The sequence below is a fragment of the Ceratotherium simum genome, chromosome 13 (genome assembly GCF_057802395.1).
Source record: "Ceratotherium simum simum isolate JZ-2026a chromosome 13, ASM5780239v1, whole genome shotgun sequence".
NCBI classification, from domain to species: domain Eukaryota; kingdom Metazoa; phylum Chordata; class Mammalia; order Perissodactyla; family Rhinocerotidae; genus Ceratotherium; species Ceratotherium simum.
The window spans coordinates 23,487,127-23,508,290 of record NC_141912.1 but is presented as its reverse complement, the minus strand read 5'-3'; the positions used below and the strand labels follow the sequence as shown (position 1 = coordinate 23,508,290).

The 21,164-nt window shown below is 42.3% G+C and overlaps 1 protein-coding gene across 4 annotated transcripts in view; it reads right to left on the bottom strand.

The window, feature by feature from the left end:
- CARMIL1 (capping protein regulator and myosin 1 linker 1) overlaps nucleotides 1-21,164 on the bottom strand; it is a 326,380-nt gene that overhangs the window by 292,043 nt on the left and 13,173 nt on the right. The window contains exon 1 of one of the 4 annotated variants that reach the window (XM_087438109.1): nucleotides 12,088-12,164. The exons of the other annotated variants lie outside the window; for them this stretch is intronic. Coding sequence (XP_087294235.1) covers nucleotides 12,088-12,126 — 39 coding nt within the window. The 5' untranslated portion in view covers nucleotides 12,127-12,164. Of the gene's footprint in view, nucleotides 1-12,087; nucleotides 12,165-21,164 lie in introns of those variants that run through there. 4 annotated transcript variants of the gene reach the window in all.

Below are 21,164 nucleotides of genomic sequence, written 5' to 3'. Positions count from 1 at the left end.
TAACTTGATTTTAAGTTCTATGGGCATGGGACAATTTTTTGTTGTTATTATTGTTATTGCCTCCCACAAAACAGGGCACATGGCTAGGCACACAGTATATGCCATGGATATTCAAACTACTCTTATTGACCAAGAGGAAAATAATGCACCAGTAGCTTGAAAGGCAGCCAATGGCTCACAAAACAAAATCAGTGACTGGGAAGCAAGGGTGGGGTGGGAGGGTAGTGTCTTCAGAATTACCTTGGAGGCAACTTTTCACACTACACATCCCCTGCCCCTCTGAGATTATGACAAACCCATAGCGGTTTGGTTTCTTTCCCCTATTCCTCCTTCCCAAACCCATTTGAGAATCATTGCCTAAGTGTGCCATTGTTTCTGATGGGTGTGTCTTATCGCAGGTGTGTGTGTGTGTGTGTGGGGTTTGATGGCTAATGATTTACAGCTTTACTATATAACCTTGGCATCTCCTTTAGGATGAGAGGAGGGGCAGTCACCTGAATCTGATGGGTGGGGGGTGGGGACTGGGTTTAACAGCCTCTATAGACCTTCATCTAATGCACTTCTTTTCAGCTCCATATCCTATAGCCACTGGTGCAGGACCTGGGGCTTCCAAATCCTGGGCCTTGCTGGGGCTCCATCAGGCTAACTGGCTCAATTCTCATTGGCATCCCTCTCTGAGACCCTCAGAGTCCAGTTGCCTCTGCTCTACCAAGTCAGTAATCCCCTCCTTCCAAAAATCTGGTGATGGCTCTTAGCTACTATGGTCTCCCCTCCTACCCTCCTATCTTTGTGGGGCCTAATTCTTTTTTTATCCCTTTGCTTTCTCATTTTGGAGGTGTTATGAAGAACTAGAGATAGTCGTGTGTTCAATCTGCCGTGTTATACCAGCAGTCATTGTGACTGCTTCTTGTACATCTCTCCTGCCAGATTCTAAAATCCAAAAGAACAGGGATCATATAAATCTTCCTTATGGTCTGCCCCAGAACCTAGGACCGTCCAGGCACATGGTAGATTTTTAATATTTGCTGAATAAATAAATAATTTTAAAAGGATAAACATCAAAGACTTTAAGCTTTCAAAGGATCTTCAGATTTCTAGGTTATCCTCTTAGCTCCTTCTCTCCATCTTCCAGTAGGACTATATTTAAACCTCCAGATTGATAATCTAATCCCCTTTTCAAAATCCCTAGAGCAGTGGCTTGTACACTTTCCTGACTATAACCTACAGTACAGAATACATTTACACTACAATTCACTATACGCTCACATGTAGCTAACAAAAATTAATTTTACGCAATACTTACCCTTACCACATGGGATGCTCTCTGATATCTACTACTCTATTTCAGTTCAGCTCTTAAAAATGCTAGCCATGATTCACTAAACTGATTTCACAACCAACTAATGGGTCATGACCTACAGTTTCAAAAACTTTTTTATTTGTCCTTTCAAGTCTCAGCTTGGATATCGTATCCTCAGAGGAAGCCTTCCTTACCTCTCAAATTAGGGCTACATGTCCCTTCTTTTTGCTCCCATAATATCTGACCCTTCTACATTATTCTGTGATGTAATGGCCTGGATCTGTGGGATGGGCAGGAGATTTAAGGGATCCAAGTGAACTGAACACACATGTCCTTGCAAGAACTTGTACACGCATGTTCAGAGCAGCATTACTCACAATAGCCAAAAGGTAGAAATAACCCAAATATCCATCGATGGATCAATGGATAAACAAAATGTGGTATATCCATATAATAGAATACTATTCAGCCATAAAAATGAAGTTCCAATACATGCTACAACACAGATGAACCTTGAAAACATTATGTTAAATGAAATAAGCCAGACACAAAAGGTCACATATAATTCCTTTTATATGAAATATCCAGAATAGGCCAATCCATTGAGACAGAAAGTAGATTAGTGGTTGCCAGGGGCTGAGGGAGATGGGAGGATTCGAAGTGAGGGCTAAAGGGTATGGGGTTTCTTTTGGGGGTAATAAAAAGATTCTAAAATCGGTTGTGGTGACGGACGCACAACTCTGTCAGGATGCTAACAGGCACTGAGTTGTACACTTTAACTCAGTGCATTGCATGGTATATGAATTATATTTATAATTAAAGCAGTTTAAAAAGAGAGAGAGATCTAGGGGGAAACCTGGGAACTGGTCTAAGTTGCAGGAGGCAGGAGTAGAATTTGTCTCACTCTGCTTTATCCCTGGCTTCTAGCCCCAGGCCAGTTGTGCAGCAGAGGCTCCAGGAGTATTTGCTGAATTAATAATGAACTCTATGATGATGACTACATGGGCTTTCTCAGGAGCAGCCTGAGGTTAACCACCCGAAGAAGGAAAAGGACTTCATTTTTATTAACTGACCTTCTACCTTCCAAGATAATCCAGATTCCAATACCCTTGATAATTATAAACTAAAGGATTTTTTTTAAAGAGAGAATAACATTATTTTTTCCTATTTCACAAAGAAAAAGTGGTACAACAGCCTGTCCCATAGAACCTCATGTGAAATCCTGCAAATAAAAGCCTTCTCAGCCACAGCGAGAAAGGGCTACTGTTGGAAACTGCGTTGCTCCAAGTTCTATCACACTCCGCAGCTATCTACAACCTCAAACTGCTTATTTTAAGCTTAATTCCTGCAAAAATATAGTTTGGCTCAGCCACGGACAACAGTTAACCACCAAAAGAGACTAGAAATAAGCGCTCAGGGAAGCTAAAATCACAAAAGCAGTGCTTTTGTGCTACTGCTACTTTTGTTAAAATATCATTTTTACATCAGAGTTAAATATGTAGCTTAACCCACACACAGCCATTTTTTTAGCCTGAGTGCAAATGGATGGTTATCTCATTTAAGGTCTTACTGGTGTCTAAATGCCAACATCCATAGCCACCTGCCATAACAAGGCCAGCTTGCTACAAATAAGTGGATAACATTCCGACTCAGGAGGTGAAAATTCTGACTGCCTATTAAAAACAAAAGCAACATGGCGCCAGCCAGGTGGCGTAGTGGTTAAGTTCAGGCACTCCGCTTCGGCAGCCCAGGGTTCACAGGTTCGGATCCTGGGTGCAGACCTACGTATCACTTGTCGAGCCATGCTGTGGCAGGCGTCCCACATAAAATAGAGGAAGATGGGTACAGATGTTAGCCCACAGCCAATCTTCCTCAGCAAAAAGAGGAAGACTGGCAACGGATGTTAGCTCAGGGCTAGTCTTCCTCACCAAAAAAAAAAAAAAAGAGGGAAAAAAAAAACAAAAGAAACAACCACAAAAACCACCTTTCACCTGTCCCCCATCTCTCAAAAAAAGGCTTTAAGCTTCAGATTTAGATGCGTACAGAGTGGGCAGAGGAAAAGAAGCATCTAAACAAATTAAGAACTAACATGACACAGAACTACTCCAAGAATATTAATACTCTTCCCACACTATTTCGGCTACCAATGGAAGCTGTTCCCCAATCTCTAAATACTTTTCTGTTTTACCACGCTCTTTAACATTTTTAAGAGTAGGCATACTGCACATTCTGCAACCAAGAGAAATTAACAAATAATATCAGATCTTAACTTTGGCAAAACAAAACCTGGAAATAACTCCAGTTTTTCTTGATCTCTTTTTTAAATGATATTTTAGAATATGTTGCACATCTAACCATTGTATCAAAAACAACTATTGCTGTATACAAGACAAAAAGGGTGGCTATAGATGAAAAAATGCAGATCAGGTCAAGGAACTTCTAAAGAAGTGGGGAACACAAACAGATACCCAAACAAGTGACCTGCAAAGAAGATGAATAAATTCCACGACATAATATAAGTACCTAATCAAAGTGCTAACAAACGCACTGTTTACTTTTCTAATTTAAAGTTCCAAATGATTGATAAATATTTGAGAACACTTCTTAACAAGCACAGGTATTATTGCCCAGTTTTAAAATGGCCAGGGCACTATAGAAAACATTTTGGTGGCCCATCAAAAAGTTAAACATAGAATTAGTCTATGATCCAGCAATTTCACTCCTAGGGATACACCTGAAAGAACTGAAAGCAAGGACTAGTACATCAATGTTCACAGCATTATTCACAAGAGCCAAAAGTTGGAAAGAACCCAAGTGTCCATCAATGGATGAATGGATAAATAAAATGTGGTATATCCACACAATGGAATATTATTCGGTCATAAAAAGGAATGAAGTTCCAACACATGCTACAAAGTGGATAAACCTTGAAAACATTATGCTCTGTGAAACAAGCCAGACACTATAGGAAAAATATTGTATGATTTTACTTATATGAAGTACCTAAAATAGGCAAATTCACAGATACAGAAAGTAGGATGGTGGTTTCCTAGGCAGAGGGGTGGGAGGAATGAGGAGTTATTGTTTAATGGGTATAGAGTTTCTGTTTGGGATGATGAAAAAGTTCTAAAAATGGATAGTAGTGATGGCTGCACTGTGAATATACTTCACGCCAATGAATTGTACACTTAAAATGCTAAAATGCTAAGTTTTATGTTATGTATATTTAACCATAATTTTTTTTAAAAAGTAGAAAAAAAATTTTTAATGGCTAGGGCATATAGCAGCTCAATGCACACAATGTTGTCAGTGATAGAGACAGGCACGGCCTCATTGTCCCAACAGTCCTGCAACGGGGAGTCCTACAGGCCAGTAACCTACAGGATGGCTACATATTCACAAAGGATGACAGCGATCTCCAAGCTCCCATGAGAGAAGTGTTGTATTGCTTTATTTTGTGTGCTATCAGCTAAGCGACAGGGACTACCTACAAAAAACAACTTCAGAATAAGAAATTATCAAGCAGCCTCCATTGGATACAACTCACTAAATAAAATGTAAGGGTCCCAAGCTGAGAATGAGAGCAACAATTCTTACAGCTTGGGCCACATTAGAGAAACAAGAGGGCGAACGAGCCGCCACCTCAACTTGCCACTTGTTTTAATGACTCCACAAAATTAATGTCACTTAGTGCAATGATCATACTTAGAGGAAGCTCCACAATTCACTGGGAAAAAAGAAAACCCTAGTGAATTATCTTACCTTTTGAAAAGCAAAGAAATGAAGACAATGAAAGGAGAAAACTCTTCAAGCGTTATTAACTGAACTAGCTGGGCCCTTCTCTCCTAAAATACTACAAGCTTGACTTCCCACTTACTCTCACAGTGTTCCTGGAAGGCGGCTCTTCTACCTCCACACTATTAACTAAAAGAGCAGACCTAAGGACGTTTTTAAAAGGATTAGCACTAACGCTCAGGTCTCCCAATTCCCCAGTTCCCAAAACGAGAAAGGCTCTTTAAAGGCCCCTGAATCTCTCCCCATCTAGACAGACCGACAAATGCCCATTGTTTTCTGCCAGCAGCACAGCAGGGAGAGAATTCTTCTCAGAGGAAGATTTAGAAATGCCAAAATCTAACCCTGCTAAACATGTTTGAAAGAGCTTCTCACATCCCTACTGGAACTCAAAGCAGCAAACCAACCAGGGACCAAAGGCCAGACTTCCCAATTTGATTTTAAGCTCATCCAAGTGATCAAGTGTATTCAATCCTAGAACATAGGGCCACTCCATCAGGCAGTGTGCGACTCAACGATTCTCAGCAGCTGCTTCGTCCTGGCCTCATTAATAGAAGTTTTCAGTTTTTAACAGTAACATTGTGACATTTAATGTGCTCTAACATAAATTATTTGGCATGAGCAGTGGAAACTCTGAATGCTGGAATCTTAGATCAAAGGAAGCATTCTCCTACTTGAATGTCCTCTAGGACATCCTAGTTAAGAGGTCAAGCAACCTGTACTTGAACTTGTCTTATTGCAAAGAACTCAATCCCCCACCCTCCACCCCACACACAAATCAGAACTTTCTATTATTGGACAGCTCTGCTGAGGAGATTTTTCTGGGTTTCAAGACAATCTTCAGTCCCTGGTAGTTTTTATCCATTGCCCCCAGTTCAGAACCATAGTTAACAAATCTCCGTCCTCTTCTGTGTGACAGCCCTTCCCACATGTGAGGGCTGCTCAGCACTGTGGGGAAGTCAGCGTCATACTATAAAGCACACACAATCAGCGAGATCAATGTATTTAAGGAACCTTCCTCCACCCCATTTCTCAATATTTTTTTAAAGCTGAGTGTTCTGAAATTACCCTAAACATTTATAATACGCAGATTAATTATCTAAGCCAACTTCTTTTTCTCAAACCAAACTCAATGGAGGAGATCCCTGGAGAAAGGGCTTCTTCCTTGACTTTATTCCAGTCAATTCTCAAGGCACTGTCTTCTTCCTTCAAAACACAGCTCCTTTACACACAGATGGTGTGCCATAATGATTTGGTAAACGAAACATTTCAATAATCTTCCTAAAGGCAGGATGGATGAATATGTCTTCCTGACATATTTTTTTCCAATTGGCTAATTCATAAAGCGTCAGAACTAGATATGGCAAGAGTCCAAAGGGATACTCAAATTCTTATAGTTCTTTTGTGTAAAAGATAAAACACTGAAATAAATAAGTTGTCAGCTTTTCTCTTAATTCCTCAGACCACTGGTCTGTGAGATGTTAATTGGTGCTTATGAAATGTACAATGTATATTAAGAACACTAGTGCCAGTCCCAATGGCCTAGTGGTTAAGTTGGGCACTCTCTGCTCCAGCAGCCTGGGTTCATTCCTGGGCACAGACCTACACCACTCGCCTGTCAGTGGCCATGCAGTGGCAGTGGCTCACATACAAAAAAAAAAAAGAGGAAGACTGGCAGCAGATGTTAGCTCTGAGCGAATCTTCCTCAGCAAAAAAAAACAAAAAAAAAAAAAAGGAAGAATGCTAAAGGTTCTGAAAATAGAGAAAAGGAGAAACATGTTCAAGTTTGGGAAATGCTGAGTCAAGTCCTTGGGCATGGAGCACTTCACTCCCAGCACCTCTCTTCATATCTTGGGAGCAGGATCTGTTCCCCAGTTTGGGAAACACAAGCTTAGAGCTACACAAGGTTTTTTCCGGTTTATATGCTAAAATGGGTTGCTAATGGAACCCAATAGGAAATCAGATGCTTTCTTGGTTTTTCTAACAACCGTAGATGAAACTTTAGGTGACGGTTTTACTTGTTTAAAAACAATAAAATAAAATCACACATTATAAATTTATCACACAAAAGAAATAAAGTGTCATCTCTGAAAGCCTAAGAAAAGAAATCTTTTCATTGAATCCACATAAACAACTCTCAATGAAAAGAAAGACTATCTTTCCCGGCAAAGGAGGGGCCAGGAACCAGCTAAAAGTTGCAAGTCCAGCCAACTTCTCTCCCATGTAAACGACAAAACCAAGCCTTCACGAACAGGAAACAAACCACTCTCTCTGAAATGTTGCGCAGAAAGGGAAACAAGAAAAGCCAACTCATTTGCACAAGGATTCACATTCCTGAGACAGTGGCACAAACACTGCAGTCGCACAACAGTGAGGTGTGACAACCTTTCTCCTTAAACATCCTCTAATCTCCTGGATTAGGTACTGGGTATAATGAACAGCAGAGCTCAGATGAACTACTCTGGGAGCACTTAATGGCTTCCTTGACTGCACTAATCATTCTGACCAAAGCAGAGTCCAGTTCAAGTGTTTGCAGCTGGCCATTCTCCCTCCCTCGCTGCATCACTCTTATTGATCCCTGCATCCTGCACAAAGCTAAATTAAAGATGGGCTACGTCAGATAAGGCTGCTGAGTAAAGAGACTTACCAGGCCCCTGAGAAAACAAGGCTTGAGATTTGTACTCCAGGCCTGCATCATTTACTAGGCAATATTCTGTGAATACCTTGAAAAGATCATTACTAAGGGTAGGGGGTGCTTGATACCAAAGTACAATAAAAAGAGTCCCAGACTCTCCAGGAGTTTATAATCTCCTCAAGGATACTAGTTTGAGAATAAGAGAATCCTGATTATGCTCTTGGCCGGGCCCCAGATCTTTTAAGGGGCCTTGAAAACAACCACTGGCCCACATTCCCAGAATCAATTACCCTAATGGAACTCAGCCAACCATCTGAGCAACGATGTAAAAGATTCTGTATCTGCACTCCTTCCTCTCTAGCGTGATTTGTTTGAAAGAATCCAATGGATTTGCTGCACAAAGCTACTTGTATTCTTTTTCAGGTTTTAATAAGAAAGAGAGGGAGGAAGAGTTGACTGGAAGGATATGGGAGGCACTAAAAATTGGACAGGGTCGATGCCAATCATTCAACTGGAAGGAAATTTGTTTAGGCCCACTGAATTTTTAGCAAATGATTCACAAGACTGATTTCAACACTCCACTGTCTGTACTGCCAATGGTTTTTGTTAAGGCTCTAACTCTTAGCACTTCCCTCAAAAAAGATGGTACTGGCCGGCCCCGTGGCGTAGTGGTTAAGTGCCCGCGCTCCGCTGCTGGTGGCCTGGGTTCGGATCCCGGGCACGCATCGGTGCACCGCTTGTCAGGCCACGCTGTGGCAGTGTCCAAGTGGAGGAAGATGGGCACAGATGTTGGCCCAGGGCCAGTCTTCCTCAGCAAAAAAAAAAGGGGGGGAGGATTGGCATGGATGTTAGCTCAGTGCTAATGTTCCTCATAAAAAAAAAAAAAGAAGATGGTACTGAGAGGCCTTAAAGGGAAATGTTAAGAGAAAATGTTATTTGAGTCAAAGCAATAGAGAGTTGGCCTCTTTGGTCTCATCTAAGAAGTGAAGAAAGGTCTGAGGTTTTCTGAAATATGCCCTATGCAGGTTTCTTTTGGGACAGTCAACATAACATGCTGAAATGAACAGCTTCCATCTTCCATTCTTTCTTGTAATGTTGACTTCAACTGCATACCAGGCTCCCACATGGACAGTGTTTTTATTTTTTATTTTTTTTATTTTTTATTTTTTTTAAATTTTATTTATTTATTTTCCCCCCAAAGCCCCAGTAGATAGTTGTATGTCATAGCTGCACATCCTTCTAGTTGCTGTATGTGGGACGCAGCCTCAGCATGGCCGGAGAAGCGGTGCGTCAGTGCACGCCCGGGATCCGAACCCGGGCCGCCAGCAGCGGAGTGTGCTGGACAGTGTTTTTAAATAACGGGGCAGGAACTACCCAGGTGACTCTCTGAGAATCTCTGCCTTTAAGGACGAAGCATGCCATGAAACCTGTCTGCAGAGATTACTTGGTCTTCTAATGCAAGTATATATTTGTTGGGCTCTTCCAGGAGACAAAGAATAGACATATATTGAGGTTAACTCAGTTAATGATGATCTAACATGAGGATACCTAGACAAGTCAGCAAAAGAGGCAAGTAAGCAAGACCAGAAACTCTATGAGCAGCTGCCCTGCTGGGCCTTGGAGAAAACTGAAAAATACTGTGCCTAGATCTATTAAATAGTTTGATTCACTCAACTTTAGGAGTCACCCTTTCCAAAGCAGCCAGCCAGCGCTCTCTCACCCTCTCCTGCTTCTACTGTTCTTGCCACAACTGGCTCATTAACAGCCTCTTCACTGCTTCTGCCATACAAAGGCCTTTACTGCCTCATGCCTTCTGCTTTCTTCTCATTTCTCTTTCTCTTTCTCTCCTTCTCTCTCTCTCTCTAATTCCTAAGAGGAAGAATCTCTGTCCCATACAGATCAGCCTTGTTGGTTGGGCAGGGCTGTGAGGTACAGGCTGTTTGCTGCCCTACGGATGCTTACCTTGGGAGTCAGGCACAGCCATCCCGTTCAATCAGCTGCGGCCAAGGTGTGGTGTTTCAGGTACCAAGCACAGGGAGGCTGACTAAAGAAAATCCTCAAAAGGAAGCTATGGACATGACAGGCTATCAGAGGGGGCCAATATGACCAGCAGACACCTAGCACGACCTGCCTAGTAAAAGTCGTTTTCCTAAGCAGATTTCAAAGTTCTGTATATGGTAGGTTATCATTATTTTTCAAGAAGGCTTATTTTACAGGTATCTAATTGGAACTTACTTAAAAATCTAACCCAGTGTTTCTCAAATTTCACTGTGGATCAAAATCACCTGAAAGCCTTGTTAAAACAGATTGCTGGGCCCCACTCCCAGAGTTTGCAATTCAGAAGTTTTGGATGGGACCCCTGTGAATTCACAGTTCTAACAAGTTCCTAGGTGATGCCAATGTAGCTGTTCTCAGGATAACACATTGAAAACCACTGATAGGGCCGGCCCCATGGCTTAGCGGTTAAGTGCGTGTGCTCCGCTGCTGGCGGCCCGGGTTCGGATCCCGGGGGCGCACAGACGCACCGCTTCTCCGGCCATGCTGAGGCCGCGTCCCACATACAGCAACTAGAAGGATGTGCAACTATGACGTACAACTATCTACTGGGGCTTTGGGGGAAAAGAAAAGGAGGAGGATTGGCAATAGATGTTAGCTCAGAGCCGGTCTTCCTCAGCAAAAAGAGGAAGATTAGCACCGATGTTAGCTCAGGGCTGATCCTCCTCACAAAAAAAAAAAAAAAAAGAAAACCACTGATAGAACACATTAGGTATCTTAAAACAAGACAAACTTCTGTTTGGTGCAATTATTTTTGTTATATATAGATACAGGTATCTAAATATTTCAAAAATAAATATTTTAAAATGCATATAGATTTTTAGGCAAATTAGCCATAGCTATATTATAGAATTGTAAGTTTTTATAGACTTAGATATAACTCTATAAGCTAACTATGACTAGGTATGCACCTGCTCTGTAACATTTTGGGAACCACTGATCTAAACCAGTAGTTCTCAACTGGGGGCAATTCTGCCACCCAGAGAACATCTGACACTGTCTGGAGACGTTTTTAATCGTCAAAACTGGGAAATGGGGTGATGCTGCTCGTATCTAGTGGGTGGAGGCCAGGGATGCTATTAAACATCCTATATTGCACAGGCGGCCCCCTACAATGAAGAATTATTGGGTCCAAAATGTCAATAGTGCTGAGGCTAAGAGACCCTGATCTAAAGGTTGTTTAGAAAGTGAGAATCCACCATGGCCTGGAATCCTTGAGTGTGGAAAAGCAGAGCTACACGGGCCACTGAACTCAAATAATGCCCCTCGCCATAAAACAAGAGCAATCATAACTGAAATCCAAGAGGAAGCCATCTGAGTGAGGCATCAAGAACAGGCGGCAGTGCCCCAAAGGAGCCAACACAGCCCCACAGGGATGAACAGGAGCCAACGACTGGTTTTTGGGTTTTTTGAAATCTGACTAACTTGGAAGTGAAAGAGGGGCCTGGGCTTATTTCTGAACACGTCCAGATTTGCAGTGGAAAGGAGGCAAAAAAAGATACCCAGAGAAAATGCACAGTACTGTCTTCAGAGACGTATTCTCAACAATGTACTTGAACCCTTTCTTAAAGTAAGATTTTTTTTTAAAAAATGCACCCTCTTTAAGAGCAGCAGAGTGAGAAAATGCTAAATCCATTTCTGTACACAGTCAATATGGCCCTAAAACAGCTCTGAGCAGAGAAAACATCAAAACGTGCATCGTGCACAGGGCCAGGAAAAGATGCAAAGTAGAGTACTTCTTTTGGAATTTATATGATACAGACCCGAGTAATCTATCACTATGGATATACAATCAGACTCTTATAATCAGAGCATTTGACACCATCCACTGCACCACCCCTCACAACAGTAAAAATAGCCAAGATTTATTCAAGACTTAGTATATGCCAGGCATTATTTAAAATATTTTATACATAATACCTCATTTAATTTTCAAAACAAATCTATGAAGTAGGTTCTATTATTACACCCATTTTATAGATGAGGAAAGTGAGGCACAGAGAGGTAAAATAACTTGCCCAAGGTGAGATGGTAGCAAACAGCACTTTCAGGATTCAAACCCAGGCAGACTGATCCAATAATACATAGAAAGCTGCTAAACGAGGGGGGCGTATAAAACGTCTGTGAAGACATTTAGAAGCAGAAAAACCATTACTGAATTTAAGGCTATATATACCACAAGCATCACTCTCCAGCATATTAACATATAGAGCCCTACTCTGATGGATAGAGGACCGGCTCTTCCCCGGAAATACAAAGCCAGACAGAAAGGCACGAAGCGTGCAGGCTTCCCCACATACAGCACCTCTGACACCACTTGCTCAGCTCCAGGGACAAGCCGCATATGTCAACGTCAAGACAGACGCCACTCTCATTAAGTCCCTGCAGCGAGAACACACAAATGGAACAGTGCTTAAGAGACTCTAAGTGACAAGGTGCTAATAGCCTCTCCTTTGCTCCAGATGCTTTGTTAACATGCAACACTGGACAGGAAAGATGGGACCAACTTCTTGCATCCAGGCCTTGTCAAGAAAGAGAGAGAAATAGTGAATGGAGACGACCCAACATGTTCCCCATAGAGACCCCTGAGAGGAGTATAAAATGATAGAGGGTTAAGCGCTATTTAAACTCCAAAAGTGTTTTCTCGAGAGGCAGACTGTTGAAAAGGAAACAGCTCCCAGAGCTTCACGGTTAATTCACAAATGATGAATTCGAGGGGATAAAAGTTCTGACAAGGAACAGGATGCCCAAGAGACTTAAATGGAAACATCCACACGAAAGAGCCAAGCATTGGACTAAGTCATTCTCCGCAGGCTGGTTTTGATTTTCATCAGCACAAGCAGTGCCTGTGATTCAGTGAACAAAACTGTATAAAGTTTCCCCAAACTGCAACATTTTTGTTATCCCAAGGATGCAGGCAAAGAATAGAAACTGACTCACGTCGATTCAAAAGAAAAGGAGCTAGGGGCCGGCCCCGTGGCTTAGCGGTTAAGTGCGCACGCTCCGCTGCTGGCGGCCCGGGTTCAGATCCAGGGCGCGCACCGACGCACCGCTTCTCCGGCCATGCTGAGGCCGCGGCCCACATACAGCAACTAGAAGGATGTGCAGCTATGACATACAACTATCTACTGGGGCTTTGGGGGGAAAAAATAAATAAATAAAATCTTTAAAAAAAAAAAAAGAAAAGGAGCTAGGATGCTCCAAGGGGCAAGATGAACTGTCCAAAACTTAACAGGAAAGCAAACACAGATGCTCCTCTCCAGGTCTTTGTTTCATTCTCATGCCTATGAAGTATGATATAGTCTTTCTTTGGGTTGCTAATTTAGGACAGATGCACTCAGGAAACTGAAAATGCCCACTGATAACACCTTACCAACCAGCCTGGACTTCCACTTGCCATACCTGGGCTCAGATTCAACAAGAGAGTGTTGCTGGGCCCTGCAGGGTAGGGGAGTTGAGACTCAAATAGCACAGAGACTGTCTTAAAAGAGCCTTGCAAGGCCTCTGAAATCTCAGTAACTTCCCCACATCTAGTTCGCTTGCTTTTCCTTGTCTGTTCCACAAAGTGACAAATGTAACCCTGAAAATGGAAGGGGTCCTATTCCTATGTGCTTGTTTTCTGAAGCAGCAAAAAAGGGGGTCCACTGAGGAGCCTCATCCTACCTGTCAGCCTTGGAAGGAAAGACAACCACAAGCAGCATGGTACACAAGGCAGCTTTGAAGAGAGAGAAACGCAGGCTGAACCCTTGGGGGACACTGCAAGGAAGAAGGGGCTCCATGAGGAGCTGCTCAGGGGAGGACAGCCCACAGGTCCTCACTACCTGGACATGCTCCACCTTGGGTGGGCGGATAGAGAGAGGGTGAGGAAGCGGGGAAGGTAAGTGGGAACAGAAGGACAGACTACTCTGCAGCTTCAGGTAGATTTGGGAAGGACCATGAGACTTAACAGATTTATTGTTAGCTACACAGGTGAAGTCAACTGCCTTCAGAACTGCCTGGGAGGAAAAGTAATGTCTCCTTTCATTATGACCCTAAAATATCTTCTAAGACACAGGACTAGCTGTACATGCATATTAGCTTAGGGTTCTTCTTAACTACACTTTGTCTAATGACAGTGCCATGGGCCTTACCATCGGCAAATCTGCTTAACTACCACTTATCAGAGCATTCAAGGACCCAAGGTAAGAAAGTCCCATGACAAGGGCAAAGATCAAAGATCATAACACAGCTTGCTAGTTGACTGGATGTTTGTGGGTCTTACAGATATTTCTCCTGCTGTCAGAGGGTCCAGCATTATATTTCAAAAGTTTTCTCCCATCTGGTCTTCAATGGAAATTCCTATCTCTGCAGTCATCATTTTCTAGAGGCCCGAGTACAATCTTCCAAGAGTAGGGTTACTCATAGTAAAAGGACTTGAATGGGCCAAGTTTGAAAACTCTGCCCTCCAAAAAGTCAGTAGATCCTAAGAACTGTAGATATTGTATTTTTTGTGTATATGTGTGATTGAGGTCTGTAAACGTAGAAGCGGTTTCAAGAGCTCCTGAAAATGGTCTCTGGCAAACCTGTAATTATTAGCTTCTTTCCTTCTTTCATTTAGAAGTCTGGTGCAGAAGAAATAATAAGCAGTTAATTGAGAGAGTTCGTTCATTTGGGTTCTGGTTAGGGCCGGCCCCGTGGCTTGGCGGCTGGGTGCGCACGCTCCACTGCTGGCGGCCCGGGTTCGGATCCCGAGCACGCACTGACGCACCACTTCTCCGGCCATGCTGAGGCCGAGTCCCACACACAGCAACTAGAAGGATGTGCAGCTATGACATACAACTATCTACTGGGGCTTTGGGGGAGAAAATAAAAATAAATAAATAAAATTACATTTGGGTTCTGGTTAGTCAGAGTAAGCTTTAATTTTAGTGCTATTGACCCCAGGAAATGATTTGTTAGACCACCTATAAGACAGCAATAATATTAAAGGATGTTATCAGAAAAATCATTTCCTCAGTAAAGATGTGAAGCTTTAAAAAAAAAAAAAGATCAAAGATCATAATACAGTCTCACACCTAGCTAGGGACAGCAAGGAAAAGGCTATGGCTGGGCCGGCCCCGTGGCTTAGCGGTTAAGTGTGCACGCTCCACTGCTGGCGGCCCGGGTTCGGATCCCGGGCGCAGACTGACGCGCCGCTTCTCTGGCCATGCTGAGGCCGCGTCCCACATACAGCAACTAGAAGGATTGCAACTATGACATATAACTATCTACAGGGGCTTTGGGGGGAAAAAAAAAAAAGAGGAGGATTGGCAATAGATGCTGGCTCAGAGCCAGTCTTCCCCAGCAAAAAGAGGAGGATTAGCATGGATGTTAGCTCAGGAAGGATCTTTCTCACAAAAAAAAAAAAAAAGGCTATGGCTGATTCAGCAGAAGCCAAGACCATGACAATCAATCAAGAGCTGTGACTCTGGAACCCCATTTGCAGTCACCAGTAAATACAAGAGCCACAAGACTTCCATGTGCCTGCAAACATTCTACAGAAGACAAGACATCCACGCAGGCAGACCCGTGAAAAGGCCCTAAATTGCAAGAAAAAAGTTTGCTTCAAGAGCTAGGGTCCAAGGAGCACTGACCTAAGAAAGACACGGACTGGAACAAAGAGCACAAGCCATTCTCATAAGTAGATTTTTTTTTTTAAGACAATAAAATCAATGAGGTGGGGGAATTACTTACTCTCTATTGAGACTTCTTGAATAACAACCAAGTGAAAAATGTATCCTTTAAAAAGCCTGTCAGGCAGCAATTCCACTTCCAGGAATTTATCCAAGAGAAATAAATATGAGGATGTGCACATTTATAAGGCAAAATATTGGAAGCAACCTAAATATCTCACAGTAAGCGTTAGATAAATTAGAGTATACCTCTCTAGTGGATTAATGGAGTGCTATGTAGAAATTCAAAACATAGATATATATTATTGTCATGGAACACTCTGACCTCAAAAATTAAACTTTAAAAGTTGATTACAGGGGGCGGGCCTGGTGGTAGACTAGTTAAGTTTGTGCACTCTGCCTCAGCGGCCCGGGGTTCACAGGTTCGGATCCCGGGCATGAACCTATGCACTGCTTATCAAGCCATGCTATGGTAGCATCTCACATAAAAATAGAGAAAGATGCACACAGATATTAGCCCCGGGGCCAACCTTCCTCACAAAAAAAAAAAAAAAAAAGTTGATTACAAAACAGTATTCATGGGCCAGCCCCAGTGGCCTAGTGGTTAATTTCGGCATGCTCTCCTTCAGCAGCCCAGCTTCATTTCCCAGGCGTGGACCTATACCACTGTCTGCCAGTGGCCATGTTGTGGTGGCGGCTCACATACAAAAAGAGGAAGATTAGCAGCCAATGTTAGCTCAGGGGAAATCTTCCTCAGCCAAAAAAAAAAGAAAATAGTATTCATGATTCCATTTAGAAATATATCATATATTTATATTACGCAAGCATAGAAAAATATGGAAAATATTTATGGATATGTTTTCCAATGGTTACATCTGAATCGACAGAACTAGGTCATGCTTCATTTTTGCTTTCCTATATTTTATAATTTTTCAGTAATGCAAATAGCATAGATACTTTCAAAATTTAAAAAACAAGAAGAAAACTTTCAATGCCCAAGCAACGGGTAGTCTTCACTTGGCAGACTGCACCTAGATCAATGTTTCCTACACAGTCTGGAGGAACAATTCTGTGATGCCACCCACTACATCCCACCTTCAAGAGGCACAATCCACAGGAGCTCATTAAAGACTCTGACAGTCTGTTTAATTCATTTTAACAGTGTTTGCCAAACATCTGTGATCCCAAAACACCTAAAGTTTAAAAGGCGCATTGACAAAGTAGAATGCTTCCCAAGCAAGATGACCAGAATAGTAAAAAGTCTGTAAGCAATGCCCTGCAAGGAGTAAGATTGCAGAAAGTGAGCATATTTAGCCTGAGGACTAAAAGACCAAAGAAAAACATGATAACCATCTTCAAATACTTGAACCGCACTCATGACTAGGAGGGAGCAAAATTGTTCTGTGATGTTCCAGTAGACTACACTAGAATGAATGCGGAGACGTTACTGAGCAGCAGATTCCAGCTCAAACTAAGGGCTTTCTGAGACTTGCTTTTCCCATCACTGAAAATAGTGAAGCAAAAAGTGGATACCCAGCTATCTGGGACGCTACAGAAGAAACTTCTCATAGGCTAGGGTGCATGGTTAGATGGCCAGCAAGAGTCCTCCAATCCCAAGATCCTCTGGGCAGCCATCAGGAGGGCAAGGTCTGCACAAACTTCCCCAGAGTCAGCTTAAGTCAGTCCATCCACACCTGATCCTATCTGGAGGACATGCCTACTAATCCAGTCAATGCCATAAATGTCTCCTAAGAACCCAAGGCCCAGGAATCAGCAGAAATAGACACACTTGCCTCACTAGCAGGGACGAAGCATATTCATCTCTACCCACTGCCGAAGGCTGGAGACGCTCCAAGTACAATTCGGGGCATTTGTACATCCCTGCTTCTACCTCCACGAGGACCCACTGTGCATCTATCCGTATCTAAAGAGGCCAAGATACCTGCCGGCCAAGGTTCATCACGAGATAATGTTTTCATGGGGCCGGCCCCGTGGCTTAGCAGTTAAGTGTGCGCGCTCCGCTGCTGGCGGCCCAGGTTCGGATCCCTGGTGCACACCGACTCACCGCTTCTCTGGCCATGCTGAGGCCGCGTCCCACATACAGCAACTAGAAAGATGTGCAACTATGACATACAACTATCTACTGGGGCTTTGGGGGAAAAATAAATAAATAAAATTAAAAAAAAAAAAAAAAAGAGATAATGTTTTCAAAAAAGAAAAACTCTCTCCCAAAAAACAAAGATGAGGAAAAGGACCCAGTGGGTGAAAGTGACCAGACTGTCTTATTTACACACACACACACACACACACAGCACCCCAAATGTCCTTCTTTCCTCCCTTTACTTTACCCCTCTTTTCTCAAAGAGTTGGGGAAAGTGATACATTTAGATAGAGAGAGATAATAGGGTACAGTAACAAAGATTTACAACAATATGCCCCATATATACTAATCCAAATTCTTGCATTCTATTAAAGGATGAGCACTTTAGAAAAGGGAGGATGACTAGGGGGAAAAAAATCTTCTACCCTTCAACAAATTTTAGTTGCATTTTTCAAGCTACTTTAACAATAGATATGAACAGCGTTTCCAATGAAATGAAACATAAAGGTGTTACAGTAGCCTTTTACTAAAGTCTGCTTTGTTTTCTCAGTGACTATTTTATAACTATGAAAAAAGAGTTCTCCCTATTCGTTGCATATTTTGGTTAGATTTCCTGGCTCCTCCATTTCCACAGTGTCCCGTTCACACTACTCCCAAACTCCCTAGCCGCCTCCCCTCCCCAGGGTGCAGCTAAATGCCCTGGTCCCCAGTAGCTAAATCCCAGAGGCTAGAAAAGAGTATCTTTTTAAGAACAAGGAAAAGTTACACCAAGGCTGGTGTATGTTCAACAGCTTCTTGCCCAAGGTCATTTGACTCGCCTGTGCTAACTACAGAAGAAACTGGGGCATTTGCAGATGAGAGAACAGAATGTTAAGGCAGCTCAGGTAACAAGGTGAAGTTGGCCAGAACTGCCTCCTGGAAATAAATGCCCAGAGCCAGAGCCTGCCTCCAACCCCCTATCCAGAGACCAGGGGGTGCTGACTCGAGTTCTGGGTTAGGGTAAATTCTCAAGCACTCAAATGTGGATTCTTTTATTTTGAATTTCCCAGAAGTTTTGCCAGGACCTTTGGCAACAATGTGTGCTCTCCCAAAACCCACTCCCAAAGATCTTTTCAATGTTGTTGCTGTTTTCTAAAGCTCATTCTAGAGTCAGGTAACTTCACCCAGGTGCTTTGGAAATTACCTATGCACCGAATTGTAAGTGATCCTTAAAAGTTGAGACTCCTAACAGCACCACAAAGAGAACTGTTCAAATTACCCAACAACTGGTACAAGAGCCTCCCGCGGAGGGAAGGAAACCCGGAGGCCTAGAACAATGACTTTCCAACAGTGTTCTTCAGAAGCCACTGCAATCTACAAACATCTGATGTGAATTTCATTCTTACATCTATTTTAACTGCTGGAATAAAACACAAACACATGATATGATGTGTTAACATATTGGAGATCAACGACGAGGTAAGCTACGCTGCCAGGATAAGCCACTTTTGTGCAGAATTCAAAATAAAGCTTCTCCTGCCACCTCTATTTACTTGGAAAGCATCCTGAGATTGCAAACTAGCTATTTTAAAAACTGTGATATTTGTACTCCTTAACTGGTGAACAGGGAGTTTATACTATGCAGCCAAAACAAAATCAAGTCTCCCCTTCTATTTCTAATTTATGTTCATCAAAACAGCTCAGTGAAATCACTGACTGGGTTTATCCTATTTTGGATTTCACTACAAACTTGCAAAATATACTCCTAAAATTTCACTACTTTATGGGTTCCATGGAAAATTACATGTTTTAAAAGGGTAATACTGATTTTTTAAAAAGTCTGGAAACCATTGGCCAAGGCTGATGTCTCCTGAAAGTAGCTGCAAACACAAATTCCAGAATGGATATTTGTCTGAGAAGTGATTATACCACAGGTCGTGCTGCCGAATCAAGTTAGGTATTAGAAATTCGGGAACTAGGAAAATATTAAACAGACTGGCCATGCAAAATGAACATGGCCTAGTGTAAAAGAACAATGTTCTCCATATCACAGAATAACTGAGATTTCAAATAATTAATCATTAAGTGGGCCAGATGCTTATAAAACTTTGAGGTGAGAGATATTCCCTTTTAAATGTATTTTTCTAATAAACAGGTAGTAGTAGAGTTTATATTTTGAGTTAATGAAAGACAGCACTACCACCAAAATATTTTAGGGCTTGATGTTACCCAAAATAACATCCTTATCCATTTCAACACTTTTAAAGTTAACTTACAGGGCCGGCTCCGTGGCTTGGCGGTTAAGTGCGCGCGCTCTGATGCTGGCGGCCCGGGTTCGGATCCCGGGCACGCCCCAAGGCACCACTTCTCCGTCCAACCAGGGGCCGAGTCCCACGTATAGCAACTAGAAGGAGGCGAACCTATGGCATACAACTATCTACTGGGGCTTTGGGGGGAAAAAAATGAATAAATAAAATCTTTAAAAAAATAAATAAATAAATAAATAAAGTTAACTTACAGTTATTCTAATGAAACCTAATTAAGATGCTCAGAAGTTATAAATAAATACCAAACAAAAGAAAATATGTTAAAGAGACTCCAGGTTAACTTTTCAAAAGGAAATAAATGAACAATGGATGAATTGTTTTAAAAGGAATAAGGGAACAAACCAGTGGGTTACATTTGCATGCTATTTCCTCTACCTGCTCAGGCTCATAAGAAAGGAAGTATCCTGCTTCTAGCCCATTTTACGAGGGGTGTAGAAGAACAGGGGTTGGCAAGGATGATAGAACCCAAATTCCAAAATGAAACAGAAAAAACAAAGGAACCAGGAACAGACCTTCCACACACTTCAGAGCCACCATCCTGGAGAGAGAGGAGGCCACATTCCTGCCCCCCAGACAAGCAACAGCAGAAGCGTGGGTGGGAAGAGGTCACCAGGGACCTTGCCTCATCCTGACAATATTTTTCTTTCAACCATTAGTCCTCCAGACAATACCAAATGCTGCCAAGAATCTGGAGAGACTGGATAACGCATACATTGCCGGTAGGACTAGACAATGAGGGTACAGCCACTCTGGAAAATAGTTTTGACAGCTTCTGATGAAATTAAACAGGGAATTCTGGTGCAAATCCACAATTGCTCTCCTTGGCATTTTTCAGGGAGAAATGAAGACTTATGTTCACACAAACATCTATAAGCGAATGTTTATATCAATTTTATTCCTAATAGCCCCAAACTGGAAACAACCCACAAGTCCATCAATGGATGAGTGGGTAAATAAACTGTGATACATCCAGACTATGGAATACTCCTCAGCAAAAACAAAGAACAATGGATACACACAACAACTTGGATGAATGTCCAGGGAATTGCTCGAAGTGAAAAAAGCCAAGCCCCAAAATGTGTATATTGTGCGATTACACTTATGTAACATTTTTGAAGTGACAAAATTATAGAAATGGAGAACAGATTAGTGGCTACCAGAGGTCAGAGAAGCAGTGGGGGTTTGGGTGTGGCCATAAAAGGCAATATGAGGGATCCTTGTGGTGACAGAAATGTTCTGCATTTTACTATATCAATGTCAATAATTTTGCAAGAGAGAAGAAACTGGATAAAGGGGACAAAGGATCTCTCTGCATTATTTCTTA